Here is an 18298-nt window from a genome sequence, read left to right as displayed (position 1 = left end):
TGAGGACCCTCTCAATCTTTCAATGGTTATGGCAGTGAACAGGGTTCCTGAGCATGGGAACAAATTAAGTATTGTGCCTGTGTTCAAGAAAGTTAAAAAAAAAAAAAAAACACTTGGGAACTGTGGGACAATCAGAATTGTTGAGCTCAAAAAGTTGCATACAGTGACACCAAGTCTAGCTAGAGGCTGTTAACTACTGGTGTACCCAAGGTATTTATACTGACCATGGCACAGGGACTGCCACAGTTCAAGAAGCATTTGGACTATGATCTCAAACATGGGATTTGATCTTTGGATGGTCCTGTGTGAAGCCAGGAGCTGGACTCGATGATCCTTGTGGGTCCCTTCCGACTCAGGATATTCTATGATTTACCTATACTGGTAAACATCTTCATGAATTGACCTGGCTGTTGGAATGGAATGTGCCATCGGTAGGCTTGCAGAGAGTAGGAAGAGCTGTTGGATGCACCTGTGCTACCATTCAGAATGATCTTGACAAGCAGGAAAAATGAGCTGGCAGGAACATCACAAAGTTCAGCAGGAGGAAATGCAAAGTCCTACATCTGGGGAAAAAGTGCCACTGACATCGGTACATACTGGGGCCAAGTGGCTGGAAATCACCTTTGCAAAAAAGTCACTGAGAGTGGTGGATGTCAAGATGACTATGAGCCAGCAGTGCACCCTCGTGGTCTCAAAAGCTAAAAGCCTCCCGGGCTGCACTAGGAAGAACAGAGCCATCAGGTTGGCAGAGATGCATCTGAGTGCTGTGTCCAATGCAGAGCTCCCCAGCACAAGGGAGATGTGGACGTGCTGGAAACAGTCCAGGAAGGAGCCAGAAAGATCACAGAATCATAGGGGTTGGAAGAGACCTCTGGAGACCATCCAGTCCAACCCCCTGCTACAGCAGTTCCCTACAGTAAATTACACAGGAAGGCATCCAGGTGCATTTTGAATATCTCCAGAGACGGAGACACCACAACCTCTCTGAGCAGCCTGTTTCAGTGCTCTGTCATCCTTTAAGTAAATATTTTTTTCCAAATGTTCACATGGATCTTTGTATGTTTCATTTTGTGCCCATTGTCCCTTGTCCTGTCGCTGGGCACCACTGAAAAGAGCCTGGCCCCCATCCACTTGGCTCCCACCCTGTAGATATTTACAAGCACTGATAAGATCCCCTCTCAGCCTTCTCTTCTCCATGCTGAGCAGCCCCATGTATCTCAGCCTTTCCTCACAAGGGAGATGCTCCAGGCCCCTCATAATCTCTGTGGCCCCGCACTGGACTTCCCGGTACTTCTCTGTCTTGAGCTGAGGAGCCCAGATCTGAACACAGTGCTCCAGATGCAGCCTCACCAGGGCACAAGATAGGGGGAGGATCACTTCCCTCAACCTGCTTCCCACTTGTGTTCTATCAAGTGTACTAGTAACTTCAAATAGCACGGCTCTGTCACTTGCAGCTGTCCAGTACTTAAACTGGAACAAACTGGGGAACAAAGTGGTCTGTTTAACTGGAGATGACAAAACAGAATTTCCTCTACAAAACATCTGTCTTCCCCAAGGATAAAGTGAGGGAAAACTTTCATTTTCAAGTGTAGATTTTGGGTCCTGTCTATCAAAGCAGTGAGCGTATGCTGAGAGCCGTGCAGCTTGTACAGAGTAAAGTTTGACCCATTGCACTGTGTGATCATATCCATGCAGGTAACCAAATGTAGTGACACTGACAGTGGTCTTCTTGTGGGTGCTCAGTGCAGACCTAATGCAGCTTTTCAAATAAAGTTGGACATTTTCCAAAATGTCATTAACTACTGTTTTTTTTTTTTTGTTGGTTTTTTTAGGATCTCTGTGCAAAACCAAAAATGTTTATGTAGAGCCACATTAATAAAACCATATTGACTGAAGTTCTCACCTTTCTGAACGTACAAATCCTTGCACATCTCCGATGAAGCTGTGACACCGTTCTCTGAAAATGAACACTGATGGAAGTATTCCACGCTGTTTCCTGGTTGAGTTGTTCAGTATCCGATTTATTTGTCTCTCTGAAGTCTTTTTGTGCGCGTTGGTAACCACAAAATATTATCACCTCCACAACTGAGTGATACATACTAGTAGGGTTCAGACTTCTTAATGAGCAATAATTCTTAATGTGGCCTGGTGTGACTATGGCATGCTCACAATAAGCTGTTCTTAGAATAAATAGGACTGAGCTGAGACTTAGCAGCGTGTTCATAAAGTTTGGTGCCTCAGCCAGCCCTCTTCTCCATGAAAATACCGTCTTGGAGCTACTGCTCTATGACTAAGTCAGGGCCAGGGCTATGGAGAATCATTAGTAAAGCCTTAGTCCCCTGGAATTAAAAAGGCTTTTGCTACAGTGCTTGGGAGCTGGGGCACCAGCAGCAAACACCCTTCGCTTTGCATGCCTGGGAGGTAAAGCTCTCAGTGCAGGGCCCAGCTGTAGACATGGCCAGGTGATGTGAGTCACTTGGATGAGGAGCTGTATCCACTAGTAGCTTGGGGGCTGAGCCAGGGAGATGAGGGTTTGCTTCTGTGGCCTGCAAGGTTGTGTGGTAAGGATAATCTATTTTGATAAGAAAGTGTTGTGTTATTGTCAAGCTTGTGTTCTAATGATCAGAGATCCCCTTCCCCCTCCCTGTATTCATAGCTCCTTGTCCCAAAGGCATCATGCTTACAGCCCAGTGGGGCTTGTTATTTCTCTGAGCTGCAGACAGGAGATCAAATGCAGGGGTTAGTAGAGACAGACTTAATGTTTGCCTATAGGTTGCAGGTGCTATTTCACACTGCAGAGATGCTGTCCTTAGAGGAGATTGAATGTGTATTGAAAAATAAAATCAAGAGGAAAAGAAAATTCAACATTGTATTGTGCTATATTGTTGTAGATCTGTCTCTGCAAGTTGTAAGGGAACTGTTAAACTACTCCTGATCTTTCTCTTGTTAGAACAGTAGCTCCTAGAGGTGGTGGTTGTGAACTAATCTGATTGTCAGAGGGGCTGCTTATGCATAATAGTTTATTGTTTGTGTTTTCTGTTGCTGGCTTTGGCCTTATACACATTCACATGCATACAGCTACAGGGTTTACTCTTTCTGTTATTAAAAATTCAGTGAAAGCAAAATATAAGTCTAATGCCTTCTCTTGAAATCTAGGGAAAAAAAAGTCAGTTTTGTAAGGTCAAAAAAAAAAAGAAAAAAAAATCCTTGATGTTTCTTAGATCGGTTCATGTTTTAAAATAAATCTCTGAAATGAAGAAAACAGCAGAACTTTGCAGGATCAAGGATTTTGAAACCTTTGGGTTTCAAGTTATCCTATGGTGTTCAACAGAAGGAATTCATTTCATTTAGGGAAGGATATCACTCCCTGCTAAAGGATTCCTTCTATGAGGGGTGCTTGGCTTAGGCTAGGCAGTTGGAGCCACCCTGTAATAAACAGACTTAAAACTCTTATGAACTGCCTAGTTCTTCCACACGCACCCTTGTTCGAGCCTTTCCTTTAACTGAGTTATTGGATAACTTAGACAATGCAGATGTGACTCGGAAACAAAGTCTGGCAGCACAAGCAAACAGCCATGGTGAAATGGTTATTGCAACAAGATCGGAATACAGAGGCCAATACCTCATGCAATGTTGAGGACAAATACTCCCTGGTAAGTGCAGTGTGTTTCAATAAGCATAAAAGTTATTTGCTCATGTGAGCTCATCTCCCTTAAAGAGGCATGCACGTAGTGAAAGAGGATGTCCTATGCCTCAACTCCTTTGGAAATTATCTCATTGTGAACTAAGTCACTTCAGTTTTGTTGCCACATCAAAAGTTCAGCACATTATCTTGCATTTGAGTCATAATTTCATTTTTCTGCAGCAGGGTTTTATTACGCACTTCTGTTCTTTTGTTTTTATTTCCTGCACTGCTCAAACTTTTGGGAAGAAGATGCTGGCAGAGCTTGAGTCTGCTTACAGGACAAGACCAAAACCAGAAATATGGTGGGACGCAATGTGCAGCAGCTCGTAGTGAAAGGTGTGGGAAAGCAAGTGGCGGTCATTGCTGTCTGTGGGCTGTGACCTGTTCATGGTAGGCCTAAACTAGCTCAACACAGTTGACAAAGATTGTCTCTAAGTCTCAACAGGCCTGAACAGATTAGAGTGATTTTTTTTTTTAATGCCTTCTGAGCCATGAAGAGAAGACTTCCTTTGTAATAAGAATGGGAATGGACATTTTGCAGAGCTGGGGTGGCTGGGCAGCTCAACATCCACCTCGTGCTGCTGTCATGCATGCAGCTCTGCTGGAAGTCTGCAGAAACCATTGTCCCTGTGCTGCCAGGAGCTGGGAGCACCAGCAGATAGGAGACAACCCTTGCTGCCTGAACCTGACGCCTGCTAAGGTCACTTAGACCTGTTGGTGACGTTGCCATGTCTTTGCATGTGGTGGATGGCACTGCCTTTCCTCTTGTAAAATGGCAAAGTGAGGAGAAGGCAAGCGCTAAAACCGGGTTATTGTGGCTAATTGCTCACACAGATGTGTTTACTCTTTAGTAGCATTACACTTGGGAAAAGAAAAAGCAGAAGTGAAGAAAATGATGACAAGGTGGATTCGCTTGAAGGCAGCTGGGGCATTTCTTCACGTGTTTACTCTGTTGTCTCTCCTATCTGCAAAATATCCATGCACAGCCCCATGCTGATGGCCAGCCTTCCTGCAGAGCCTCCTTTTAAGAATGAAGAAAAGGGTGGCTTTTTTGTTGTTTAACTGCAGTGAAGTCCTTGCTTGGAACTGGTTTGCAGGGGAGGTAGGTTTCAGTCTGCCTGGGGGGGGGCGTCACAAAATTGCAGAATGGTTTGTGTTGGAAGGGACCTTAAATGTCATCCATCCCCCAGCCCCTGCCATGGACAGGGCTGCCGCCCACCAGCTCAGGCTGCACAGGGCCCACGCAACCTGGCCTTGAGCACCTCCAGGGATGGGACGTCTACGGCTTCTCTGGGAAGCCCATGCCAGGGCTTCACCACCCTCTGAGTGAATAACTTCTTAACATCTAACCTAAATTTCCCCTTTTATAGCTTGAAGCTGTTCCCCTTTGTCCTCTCACAAGGGATGGCCCTGCTGGGCTGCTGCCACAGTTTCTGGAGGTGGTCTGCATGAGGGGTGTGGGTGTCCCTGGGCAGGAGTATGCGCTGCCCCAGGCGGAGCTGTGCTGCTTCCACGGGGACCTGGCTCAAAGCCGCTTTCGGGGGTAATTCTTTTGTGAACTAAGGAGAGGCCCTTTTCTCGGTTTGATCAACTTCCTGGTGCTCAGACGTGTGGAGAAGCAGGAGGGAGAGGCGGTGCCCCAGCGGAGGCCGCGCAGAACCAAGGGGAGGCTCTGTCCCCTCAGCACCGCCGTGTTCGCGGCGGCCGGAGCGCCGGGGATGAGGATCGCCCCGGCGGGGTGGGCGACCGCTGCCCTCTGACGGGGCGCCGGGCAGATGGCGAGGGCCGCGGGGCGCTGACAGACGGATCCGCGCCCGCTGACAGGACGGCCTGGCCCCGCCCTCAGACGGCGGCGGGAGCGGAGAGAGGCGCGTGTTTACATTCCGCCGCCGCCGCACGTTGCCGCAGCGAGGCGGGCTGCCATTGGCGGGCGGGAGGCGGCGGCTCCGCCCCGGGGCTGGGCTTCGCCGGGTGCGCGGCGTGCGCGGCGCGTGGGGCAGCCCGGCAGAGCGAGTCCCTGCGGGAGCGGGGCGGCAGCGTGGGATGGCGGCGCGGAGCGGCGGGGGTACGTGCGTGGAAACGGGGACGGCGGGCGGAGCGGTATTCGGCGGCGGCGGCGGCAGAGCGGCTCTCCCCGCCCGCCGCGCCCTCGAGTCGCCTCCACGGAGGGAACGGAGGCGGGCGGCCCCCGGGGGTGCTCGGGGTCGGCGGCCGCTGGGTGCCCGCCGGGCCGGGGTGGGCGCCGCGGCCGAGGGGCGGTGCTGGGGCAGCGGGGCGCGGGCGCGGGGCGGGGGAGCTGTCTGCCGCCCTCGCACATGCGCAGCGCGAGCGCGGGCCGCGCTATATAGCGGCTTGGCGCCGGCGGCAGTGGAGCAGCGCGGCCCGGGCGGCAGCGGCGGTAGAGGTGCGCGGGGGAACCGCGGGGGGCAGCGGGCGGGAAGGAGTTTTCGGTGCGGGGTTCGGCCATGGCGGTGCCGGCGGAGTGTGTAGCGGGGACGAGGGAATCGGGGGATGGGGGGATAGGGTACTGGGGGCACCGGCAGCGGTACGGCGCTGGGGCTGCGCGGATCTGCGCGGGGCTGCGCGGATCGATATGGGGCTGTGGGGCTCTCAGCCCCGCGGGCGCTGCGGAGGCGCGGGCGGGAGCGGCGGGCGGGATGCGCGCCCGGACGCCGTTTTGGAGGGAGAGCGGCTGAGGGGGAGCTGCGGCGCCCATCCGAGCCCGCAGCGCCCCGCTCAGCCCCGCGCTCGGCGGGAGCCCGTCCCGGCGCGCTGCCCGCCCGGCGCTGGTGGGGGCGGGGAGCGCTGTTGGCGCGCTGACCCCGTTTGCCGCCCGCCCGCACCCCGCGGCGCGCCGGGGCCGCCGCGTCCCCCAGGGCGAGGTCTCGGCTCCCTGTGCCGTCCCCGTCCATCCCGAGGGACGCGTTCCCCCTACCCGCCCGCGGGTGTCCCCCTGAGGGAAACGTCCCTGCTGGGGTGGGGTGTCCCCGCGAGCGCGGGCTCCCCGTGAGGCGGCGGTGCTGTCCCGGAACCCCTCCCGCGTTTTGGAGGGAGCCCGGCGCGCACCGAGGCGGGAGCGACAGGAGAGGCGGGGGGGTGGAGGTCCCGCCGCCCCGATACCCCCTGCAGCCCCCAGACCCCGTGCAGCCCCCGCCTGGGGGAGCTCGGCGCCTCCTGCAGGGACCCTGGGCGCGGGCAGCGTTCCTTTCCCCCCCCCACCTCCTCAGCCCCGCCTGAGCCCCGCTCGCCCCGGGGCCGGCCGAGGCGCGGCGCTGAGAGGCCGCCGCCTTCTCCTCCTCCTCCTCCTCCTCCCCGCTCTGCAAATTGGCGCGGAACCGGCGCTAAGGGACGGCAGCAGCGCGGGCGGCCCGGCCCGGCCCGGCCCGGCAGGTGGGGGTGGCGGGAGGGATCTCCCCCTCGGCGTGTGTGTGTGTGTGCAGACGACCCTTGGTGCCCCCTCAGTGCCCTCTCACAGGGGGAAGGTCGTTTGGCTGCTTCCCTCCCCCCCATCCAACTAAACGAGCCCAGGTAGGGGGGTTTAGAGCCGAGCAGTGTAAGGGAGCTCCCATCTCCTGAGCGACCTGCTGGGGGGAACCAGGGGTGCGTGTGCTTGTGTACCACAGGGATCCCGTGCAAGGTGTGCCTTGCACCAGTCAAATAACGGTGCCCTTCTGCTTTGGTTGTGTGAGCCACGCATCGCAGAAAGCGACGTGGTTGTTCTGTCCCAGGGCACAAAGCGGCTAACTTTCAGAAGATACGTTAACCCTGCTGTTATTCCTTTGGTCCAGGTAGAGAGATCTTACCGCCCAAAGATGTCAAGACGCAGGTAAGCTGTCAGCACTGTGAGATACCAACCTGCCCTTTGCTCATTTCCCGGCTGCTGTGATCTTAACACTGAGTGTGTCTGCCCTGTGCAGCAGCCGACTGCAGGCCAAGCAGCAGCAGCAGCCGCCACTGCTGTGCCAAGAAGAGACTCCACGTGAGCTGCAGGCACCAGAGCATCTCCAGACCAGGAAAAGGAGAACAGCAGAGGTGAGCCGTTTGGATAACTCAGAGTTTAATATTGCACGTTATTCTGGTTGCTGGGATGGGAGAAACCTTCCCTCTGCAGAGCTGAAAAATGGGGCAGGAGTAGCAACAGCTTTCTGTACCTTTAGAGATGAGTGTGCTGGTCATTGTCAGCCTACTAATGTGTGGTTTTCTTATCAGGAGATTAAGAAGAAAGAAGATGGAAAAATTGCCAAAAAACATCAATATGAAATTAAGGTAAGTCGGTCCTGAATACTGGTTCAGACTAGGTGAGGGAATCTGTCTGGTTAAGATGGGTGTGAATTCACGCATTCCATGCTAGAAAAGGGGAAGTTCCTTCCTTCAGATGTGGACAGTATGTGAGCTCTGCACCTTAGCATCTCTTTATGCATTTTTTTTTTTTTTTTTTACTTTTTACAAAGGGTTTCTGAACTAAATTCACTCCTAGATACTTCTGTCTGGCCAAATAGGTTTTGAGGTTTTGTACGCTAAGGAAACTGTATGTACTTTGCCTTGAGAAGAAGCTCTGTAGGAAATGTTCCTGTGTTCAAAGGCAGGTGTTGTCATTCTTTGAGAAAGGGATCTCCCTAATTCCACAGACCATAAAGCTCAGTTGTCACCATGTTGAAGGCTGTCAGCCATTACAGCATTGCGTATGCTTCATGCGCTTAACCAATACAGGTAAGGAGGTATCGTGTACAACCAAATAAATAACACTGAAACAACATGCAGACTTAGCTGAAGTAAGCTAGACTTCTTTCTCTGAAGCTTTCTGCATGAAATGACTTCAGACTCCTCTCCTTTTAAGTCATTGCAAATTTGGTGTTGGCAAGCTGAGAGATAGTTCACAGCTGCTGTTTGCTGGGGGGGGTATCTAGCTTTGGAGCCAAGATGGGTGGCTCCTCCCTGGAGTACTTGGAAGATAACAAGTTGCTGAACTTCCCCTAAGACAGTAGAACCTCCACCCTCTCCTTTCTTTTCCCTCTGCATAGATAAGTAGATAGGACTTGCAACCTAATGTCCTGCTTCTTAGTTGTAGTAAAAACCTATTCTGTATGTACTGTAACGGTAGAGCTCATGTAATGGATGGACTGTGTGTGTTCATCAACCCAAGATAGTTTTCTTCTCAGAGCTGAGTTCCCTTGGTTTTGTCAAGTTTGTTTCTTTATATGTGTTCTGTCTCTTGGCTACAAAAGGTTTTGTCCAAGGAACTTGATGCATGTTACATACAGTGTTGTTACTATAGTCTCTTGCTGTCATAGTAAAACCATCATTCAGAAGGCAACTTGTTTGTGTTGCAGAGTTGCTGGCCACCCACAATAACAGGAGGCATCTCGCCTTGCATCATCATTGAAACGCCTCACAAAGAATCGGTAACCACTGACTTCTCAAGATTCAAAAAATACAGGTTCAGAAACCTCTTCATAAATCCATCACCTTTGCCTGAACTCACGTAAGTTGACCATATGCAGCAGTCGCTGTTTTATCACATGTGCTGAACTACTGTAGTTATATCTGGTTTTGTATTGCACATTAGTGGACAGTGCTCTGCTTGTCTCTTCGTCCCACAAACAGGTCAATATCCAGAAAAGCACCAATCCTGATGTTTTTTTTTCCCCCCACACACATAAACATACCAGACAGAGCACTTTTGTCTGTTGTAGCCATCCTTTTGTAACTTAGCACTGGAGCCTATCAGTGGCTGAAAGGCGTGCAGTGGTTACAACTCAGCTTCTGCCAGTGCTATTGAAACTGGGCAACCAATAAAGTGGCCAAAATACTGAACAAAGCTTAAGAACTTAAAAGTAGAAATACACCAACCTGCTGTACTGGTAGCAGTGTACTTGGTGCAGTCGCACTTTCAGTCTTCTAGTTTAGTGAACAGTGCTGCAGAAGTTACATATACGTTATGAAGACATCGCTGAAGAGGAAAGGGTGATCACCCAGAAGAGCAGAGTTTCTCTTGTAAAACATTTGTTAGTATGCTGTAAGCATCTGTTAGTATACTACGAGTAAGCTGACAGAGATGGTTTCCCTTTGCAAAGGGATAGGTTAGCTGAGTAGATGGCAGTTCACAATTGGGAAATCCCAACATTTGTGTATGTTAGGTAAGTGTCCTGGTTGCTGTTTGTGTCAGCCCAGCATTAATGGAAAAAGCACACTGCAGTGTGTTATGGAAAACCACTGCTGAAGTGTTTGGGGGAATAACCAAATGCAAAAGGTCAAAATGGGACTGTGAAGCAGTTTCTTTAAGAGAACCTGTCTAGATATGCCATGTCTTCGTGCTATGATCAAAACTTGACTGGAACTGGGAGATGCTGCATAGTGCGTGCATTTTGCCTCAGTGCCATGTCTCTCACTGAGCTTCAAGCTCAGTTTCTCAGCATTGCTCCTATGCCTGCTGTGTATTGCTGGACTGTGATTTAAAGAGCAATATACTCTTATCTGTATTTGGCAAATCCCATTTCTGTAAGTGCTGGGAAGCCTAGCGCGCTGAAGAGTTATCATGTACTCCGTTAGCAAGTTGCTGGGAATTGCTGGATGCCAAAGATATGTTCAGATGCAGATTTCCACACAAAGTGTTTCATCCTTGATGTTTACCTCATGTCAGTCAGTATCTAGTAAAGCTGAGCTCTGTTTATTCTGGTTAACCAAATGAGAGGATCACTTACTCTCTGCTGCCTTCTTCATACAGTCCTAACTGGAACAGGTTGCCCAAGGAGGTTGTGGATGCCCCATCCCCGGAGGCATTCAAGGCCAGGCTGGATGTGGCTCTGGGCAGCCTGGTCTACTAGTTGGTGACCCTGCACTCAGCAGGGGGGTTGAAACTCGATGATCTTTGAGGTCCTTTTCAACCCAGGCCATTCTGTGATTCTATGAACTGCTGCAGAAAGATGACAAAAGACTTGATGGCTGCTCACTGAGAGACTTGCGCATTGAACAAGCAAATGTCTCCAACTTACTGCTTATGGCAGCAGGGTAGAACTGATCTGAGTTAGTTTTAAGCAATAGTGATGATGAGGTCTGCTTAATTTTTCTCCATTCCTGCTTGGGGAAAGGTATTTAACTCCAAAAATGTCAGGGAAAATTGGCATTATGTTGGTTAATCTGCCGTCCTCCTTAATAACTGTAGGGTGAGAAATGTTTTTTTTTTAAAAAAAAAAAACACATTAATTCATAATAACAATAGTTCCAAATTAAAACCAAATCATGTTTATTATATAGGCATTTTCCTGCCAAGTAGGCTTGACTGCTGATAAATTGTTAGTAGTAAAGAAGAACCTAATATTTATTGCAGTAGCATGTTTCTGAGCCTTAAGGTAGATTAGTCATGCTGTTAGTCACTCATTGGTCCTTTCCCATTTTTCTAAACACCAGCTGCAAATAATTTTTCCAAAACTAAAATGGGTAACTTTGTGTGCATCGTGTTTCTTAGGCAGTGGTGTATTTCTTTGTTGTGTGTGTTTTCTTCCTTGCCCCCTGGGAAGCCAAGCTTTCAAGTGGCTGAGCTACGTGCCTTAATGGCCACCTGAGCAAAATGGGAATCCCTTTATGGTTGTATGTGCAACTTCAGGATGTACCTACTCAGTTTTACTGGCTGTTCTATAGAACTGAACTCTCCGATGATCCTGACAAGCTGCTGTCGTGATTATGTTGTGTGTTCAAAGCATGCCTGCAGTTTTCTAATTACTGTAAGGATCTTTTTGTGCGCTGAATATTTACAAACAATAAATAACGCTTTTATGCTCCCTTTGTGAAGGTGTATGTGTACTGACAATGATTTGTAACTTTATTCCATAGCTGGGGGAATTCCAAAGATGTCTGGCTCAACATCCTGAAGAAGGAGAACCGATACGCTCACTGCAAACACTTCACATCGCTGCACTCGAGTTTGCAGCCGCACATGAGGTCGATACTGTTGGACTGGCTTCTAGAGGTGTGTGCTTTGTGTTACTTTGCACTGTGTTACCCCTGTGAGGCGGGGAGATGAAAACAGAGCTTTTATGTAAAAGGTTTGATAGCAAAATGTACAATAAATGCCCAGACAAGGTTGTTGCAAGTTGCTGCTTCTGATCCATTGGGTAAACTGCTCTCAGTAGTCCCTGTGAGGAGGCAGTGAAGCTGCCAAAAGAGGGCAGCGAGCAATAGTGCTGAATGTTGGTTCTTACTGTGCCACATAACTGCCGTGGAAGGGGGGGAATGTAGTTCTGAGGCACCTGGAGTGGGGTAGCTGTAAGCAGGTCACTTCAGAGTTCAGGTACATTCTAAATAGGAGCTCTGTAGGCATCTGTGCTTGTATTGAGGACTTGAGTTGTCACCCTGGCTACATCAGGAGCCTTCAGATGTCCCTACACTACTTTTTTCTGACTTATTAGTAAATATTTAGTTGTATCTTATGAAGAAAGAGTGTTAGTGGCTAGCATCTGAAGGCTCTTGATGTAGATGCGTTCTTGCTTGAAGTAGGAATGATTTATTTGTAAACCTCTTCAGTCTAATTACTGTACTTCAGACTAGTCCAGCTGTCAAACAAAATGGAGGCTCTCATTCTGGCAGCCAACCCGACGTGAAGGAGTACTAGTGTTGTAAATAGAGAGCTATGTTCAGGAGGAGTTTCCAAGAACACTCTGTATTGCAGAATATTCGGTCACCGCTGCCAAAAGCAACCTTTTACTCACGTAGCTCTTGCTCACCAGTCAGAGGGATCTTGCAGGTTCGTCAGTTCCATGATGCCAAGTGCTCCAATGAAGCAAATGTTACAGTGGCACTCGCTGCCTGGTTGAACAGTGCTAATAGGGGATTTCAGGGGAAGGGATGTGCAGTTTTCAGATACGGTGTGAATACAGAAACAATTCCAGTTGCGTACTTCACTAATTCCTTTAACATGTAGTTGGCATAGCACCCCTGGATTGGCTGTGATTTTTTTATTTTTAGTCTTGAACTGCTAGGAAATTGTCAGTTTAAAAAAAAAAAAAGTGTTCACGTTGACATTACTGGCATTGACATACCAGCTCAGTATTTCTACTTGCCACACTGAAGTAAAATCACTTGGAATTCTCCAGGAGCTCCTGACATTGTCTTCTCTAACATCACTTCGGTGATAACACTTAAAGTGGCCAAGTTCTATTACTGATGCTTGGCCAATACTGGTTGCATTCCCAAAGGTCAGGAAGAGATGCAATCCACAAACAGGCTTGCAGCCTTCTCATGAAGTAGCTGGAGGTAGTGAGATTTTATTCTGCCTTAGTATCCAAGTGAAATAAGGTAGTGAGGCAGGAAAATTGCATCTTGGCATCTATTTCTTCAGTATTTTTCCTGCTGTCTGTAGATTAGAAAGCAGGGAAATATTTTTTTGCTGCTTCCCCCCCTCCCCCCCACTAACAAACACCTCCTTGAAACATCTAGATTAGTGATAGTTTGTATATGAAAAAGATGATATTTGTGTACTGCGTTTGACTGGAATACTCCAATGTGCATACATGAGTTTTATAACGAAGACTACTTTTTTTCTATTTGTTGTAGGTATGTGAGGTGTATGCACTCCACAGGGAAACTTTCTACCTAGCTCAAGACTTCTTCGATAGATTCATGCTGACGCAGAAGAACATTAACAAGAGCATGCTTCAACTGATAGGAATTACCTCATTGTTCATTGCCTCCAAACTTGAGGTAAGCAGCTCTTTTACAGGGAAGAGAGATTCCATTTAGAACAACTAAAAAGATAGCGGTAACACATTTATTTCTTCTATCTGAGTCTTTTAAACTCAGTGTGTGTACAGCACTGAAGGTCAGAAGGGGACACTTTTCTCTCCAGCTGTGTGTATGTGAACCTCTTAGAGTGTGGTCTTTGTCCTCCCTCTCCTCAGCAGCGGGGAGGGAGACCATCTCCACTTCAGAGTGATGCAGGTATCTAGGAGCAGGTTTGTGCTCCTTTGTCTTTTCAAATTTACACCGGCTGGCAAACCACCTCAGGGATGGGTGTGGGACTTGAAGAAAACCAAGCCTATACAGCTGATGTCCCATTAAACCCATGTGGGGGAGCTTTTCATTTCAGAGATAATGTAATCAGGGCAACAATGACAATGCGTTATTTTGCTGGCTACAGCTGTGAGCTAAGACCCTGCTTCTGTATGCCTCCTGAAAACACTGTAGCACGTGGTTGGCTAAACTGAGAGGCAAATTTGGGATGTTAAGTTTTGGTACTTGGAAACCCCTTTGATTAAACTGCTGTTTGTAAAGCGAGGTGGTGAGCTTCAAGCCATTCTGCTGGCAGATACCTATGCACCTACCCAGATGTGGCTAAGACTGGCATGAGTAGGCTGACTGCATTCTTTTTTTTAACTATTGACACCATGGATTCTGCCAGCTATGTTGGCAGTGGGATTTTCGGTCTTCTTTTTTCTAGCTGTTTTATCCACATGGCCACATCAGCACTAACTGACATGGTGCCTAACCCGCACTGCAGAGTGTTCTCTACCAGAGCGGTGTGCTCCAAAAGTGGGATGGTTCTTCTTCTTTTACAGCAGATGGGATGGCTGAGTAGGAAGCGGTTCTAAAGAAAGGTTCTTCTGATGGTTCTGTCAGCATTTATTTCCCTCAAAGCTAAAAAGGTTGTGGTAAATTTGTCATGTTATACAGCATATAACCTACTTGTTTTGAGCATCTCCTCTTGTGCAAGTTTCAAGTCACTCTATGTAGCAAGAAAAAAGTTTTAGCGTAAGAAAAGTTAATATTTCAATACGCTCTGAAAAGTATCTGCCAGTATCAAGCTCCATCTTCTAATTTTTTTTTTCCTTCCTCCTTTTAAAGGAAATCTACGCTCCTAAAATACAGGAATTTGCTTATGTCACTGATGGTGCTTGCAGTGAAGACGACATTGTAAGAATGGAACTCATTATGTTAAAGGTAATAAGTTGTTGTTTGCAAGACCCAGCTGAAATCTTGCTCCAGGTGAACGTTGTGCTTTAACATCCCTTTCTTCAAAAAGTACAAGGGATGTGATCTAAAATGAATACTTGTCCTTAGAAGTGTGTATGACCTCAAGAATCTGCTGGGAATCTGTGCAATAAACTGAGCTAACTCAAAAGGGGAAGTATGGGGTGGGGGAAGATCAGAGCCCAGAACAATCTTTGCTTGGTTTAAGGCGCTTACATGTTTGTTTAATGCTTCCAGGCTTTAAAATGGGAACTCTGTCCCGTGACAATCATCTCTTGGCTGAACCTCTATCTTCAAGTGGATGCTCTGAAGGACGTTCCGAAAGTGCTTCTACCTCAGTATTCTCAGGAAAAATTCATCCAGATAGCACAGGTAGCTAACGAACTATAGGAAAGTGCTGTTCAGAGTGGTTATGGCTGATGGTGTTCCCCCAAAAGCCACTACAGAAGGCTTTCTTGTTTCACCTCACCTGTTACTTTGTCAATGAATGTGCAAGTTGGACTCTACCAGACAGTTTCATCCAAGTTTTGAGGAGTAGCAGCCAGGTGTCTCCTGCCTCCCTGCTCTCACATACTAAGACTTTTTGTACGTTTAAAATAAATAGTTCCTCACTGCAGTGTTCTGCAAACAGCAGCCAGAGAGCCCAGTTAGCTGTTTTTCCCTGTATTAGCTGTAACAGTTTCTGTGTTTCTGCCCTAGAATGCAGGATGAGCAGTGTTTTCACTCTACTTTGAACCACTGTGGTTCAATTTCAGCGTACACCGGTCCAGCCTCAGAGATGCTTACCAATGAGTCAGTCAAGCTGTTAATTCAGTGAGCTATTCTACAGCTTCTTAATTTAAGATAATACCTTCCTGGAGCTCTGCCCAGAGCTGAAAGGTGTACTTAAATTTGTAAGAGAACACTGTCGTGCGCATCACTGGTTTCTAAGTGTGAGACCTGCTTTAACTGCCATTGGTACTAGAAATAAACTAGATGCATGCAGTTGATTCTAAAAAGCACAGTGATACTGCAGACCGTAAACTGTGAGCATAGGTAGAGAGGTTTCTCGGATAGGATCATATAAAAGCATCTTGTTGTAATTCGTAACACTATGTCCTCAACTCTGTTTCCTCAGCTCTTAGACCTGTGTATTCTGGATGTGAATTCTTTAGACTTCCAGTACAGAACACTAGCTGCTGCTGCACTCTGCCACTATACCTCAATTGAAGTAGTTAAGAAAGCTTCAGGTAAGAAGCAGTTGTGTATCTTGGTCTTGGTAGGCAGTGACTGCTGTTCCCTGCCTGGTGTTACCAAGGGCATGCTGGTTAATGACTGCAAAAGCTCTGCACGGATACTGACAGATTGTTCTTCTGTGGGGCTGCTTTTTTTTTTTCTCTTAACCCCCCTGCCTTTGTTTCCTTCCTACCACTGTTTGAAAGAGAAGGAAGCTCTTTCAGAAGCACTGTGTTAGCTAAGGAAACTTGAGTAGATTGTTCCTTGCTTGCTTTTTGGGCCGGTACTGCCCCTCTATGGATTGTGACTGTTTGTCAGAACAGCAGTACACTGTTTGGCAGTTTTGTTTCCCAAAATACAGTTTGTAGCCAGGCATCCTTGGCTGTCAGTGGCACTCAGCCTTTGGGCCCATTCCCACAAGTCTCCCTTACAAAGAGCAACCCACCTGGCCAAGCTCAGCGCTGCATGTTGCATGAGGTGTCTTAAAGGCAGCGCTACTCTGCGTGTTTGTTTTGGAGCGTGAACCAAAAATCCCACTCAAGCTGAAAAAGTCACAGTAGGGTAAACTGCTACTTTAATGTCCTGGTGAGCAACAGAAACCGTCATGGCCACAGAGCTGCTTTGTTTGGGCTTGTGGTCACGTCCTTTGCTGCAACAGGTTTAGGTAACAAGTGCAAGGAAATAGTGGGGATTTCTGGGAGGATGGATTCTTACCTACAGCATTATCTATTTTAAATTGCTGACCCTTGAGGGATTCTAGCTAGGAGAACGTACAACTCCTTCAGGATTTACAAATGTATCGCTGTGTTTTATCCTGTAGGCTTAGACTGGGACAGCATTTCAGAATGCGTAGAGTGGATGGTTCCTTTTGTGAACGTGGCAAGAAAAGTCTCTGTGAAACTGAAGAACTTCAAGAAGGTTGCAGTAGAAGACTGCCACAATATCCAAACACACACAAACTACTTGGACATGCTGGTAGGTGGCTTGCAGATCTGTGCTTTAGGCAGCCCTTCTCCCGAGGTGCCAAAGGTTCTCCAGGGAGCTGCCTGCTGAGCCAGCGGGGTCAGTGTGCCTCACCGTGTGGTTCTGGCTTTGTGCATGCGCTCTCATCAGCTGTGAGCAAAAAGTCGAGTGAGAATTACTGGTGTTTAAAAGATGGTACTCTTTGGAGTACCTGAATTGTGCTAGCAGCATGAGCAAAAAGCTGCCCAATGCTGGTAAAGCTAAATAGAGTTGCATGGGGTATTAACCATCTTCTTCACCCCTATGCAGGAAGAAGTTAACAGTGGAGTAGCGTCTACTGCCCCGGGTCAGTTATCACCTGTGTCAACGGCAGGAATAATAACTCCTCCCAAAAGTACAGAGAAGAAATGAAATATGGACAGCAATCCTTATGAACAGTTTCAGAAACAAGAGTAGGTGCTTCAGAACAAGACCACACTAAAGGTGACTCACTTTAAGGCTCTCTACTGCTATTCAAGACTGGAGCAGTAAGGGATGCATCAAAAAGAGCAGTGGATGGAAAATGATAGCAGCATCTTCCTTGAGACTTGATTAAAGAATTTAGACCAAGCATCCCTCCCCATGTCATCACAGGAACGTGGACTACTTGAGTCCCTTCTCAAACGTGACTTACATAGTTCAACTCTCTGAACATTCCTAACTTATGAATTTCAGGAATATGTTTTGTAATGGCCGAATGGCAGTGTTTGTCCACTCAAGTTACGTGTCAGTGTGCTTTCACGTGGGATAGCCATACATGAGACCTTGGTGCCAGCATGTATGTATTACCTCTTCTTGACCTTTCTTTTCGCTAGGAGCTTACTGCCTGTAAGTTAGTCAGCTTATGAGCTCAGGTGCAGTATTACAGAGGTCAGTGAGTAAAGAGTTTACATTTCTGAAACCACTGTGCCCTTACATTAAGGCATGCCAGCCCTATTTCAAATCTTGGTTTCCTCAGGAGGTCAGTATCACTTGTCTAGGGCTGCCATAGTCTTAAGTTCCAGTGCATCGCTGACTCAGGTAAGAGTACAAACAGAACAATGCTGCTGAAGTGATCTTAACTGGATGCAGTACAGTCTTTGAAGGAAGGAGTTGTTAAATTTTATAAGGCTCGGCCACCAGCTTTCAACAGCTAAGAATATAATGAGCAGCTACTTTTTTTTCCTACCCTTTCCAGTTCTGGTTCTCTACAACCACTCAAATCCTGCCAACAGTGTTAAGAAGCAACGGTGTTCCTAAACAGCACTAACTACTGTGTTTGTGGAATATTCACTACCTCTGGATGTGAGGTGCTCCTCTTGAAGAGACAGTCTAGGGAAAGCTGGAACGTGGTCCCCCTCCCTCTGGCAAGATGCTTCCAGCTGCAGAAGCATTGTAGGGCCCATTCCCAGCACTGGGCAGCGCAAGATGCTGCGCTACAGCAGCAACTCATTA

General features: G+C 47.9%; 1 protein-coding gene across 3 annotated transcripts; it reads left to right on the top strand.

Moving 5' to 3' along the window:
• On the top strand, positions 1018-18266 carry CCNE2 (cyclin E2). 3 transcript variants are annotated; one of them, XM_021387006.1, is made up of 12 exons: positions 1018-2561; positions 7474-7511; positions 7603-7717; positions 7895-7951; positions 9016-9167; positions 11516-11651; positions 13235-13381; positions 14522-14617; positions 14885-15019; positions 15765-15876; positions 16683-16837; positions 17135-18266. In XM_021387006.1, exons 1-12 carry the CDS (start codon positions 2526-2528, stop codon positions 17234-17236), a joined length of 1281 nt encoding a protein of 426 aa, XP_021242681.1. In that variant the 5' UTR covers positions 1018-2525; the 3' UTR covers positions 17237-18266. The 3 variants fall into 3 exon arrangements, with proteins under 3 accessions (XP_021242681.1, XP_021242683.1, XP_021242682.1); XM_021387008.1 differs by lacking the exon at positions 1018-2561 and adding an exon at positions 5672-5750; XM_021387007.1 differs by lacking the exon at positions 1018-2561 and adding an exon at positions 6023-6089.

Source organism: Numida meleagris, chromosome 2, assembly GCF_002078875.1.
Source record: "Numida meleagris isolate 19003 breed g44 Domestic line chromosome 2, NumMel1.0, whole genome shotgun sequence".
In the NCBI taxonomy this organism is placed as follows: Eukaryota; Metazoa; Chordata; class Aves; order Galliformes; family Numididae; genus Numida; species Numida meleagris.
The sequence above is the reverse complement of the archived record's forward strand: the minus strand, read 5'-3'. Positions and strand labels throughout refer to the sequence as shown.

Bases quoted from the DNA above. Each gene is read 5' to 3' on its own strand.
- CCNE2 (XM_021387006.1), top strand. From the start codon at position 2,526: ATGAGGGTTTGCTTCTGTGGCCTGCAAGGTTGTGTG. The intron at 7,952-9,015 runs GTAAGTCGGTCC...TTTGTGTTGCAG, and splicing joins AACATCAATATGAAATTAAG to AGTTGCTGGCCACCCACAAT. The intron at 15,020-15,764 runs GTAGCTAACGAA...CTGTTTCCTCAG, and splicing joins AATTCATCCAGATAGCACAG to CTCTTAGACCTGTGTATTCT.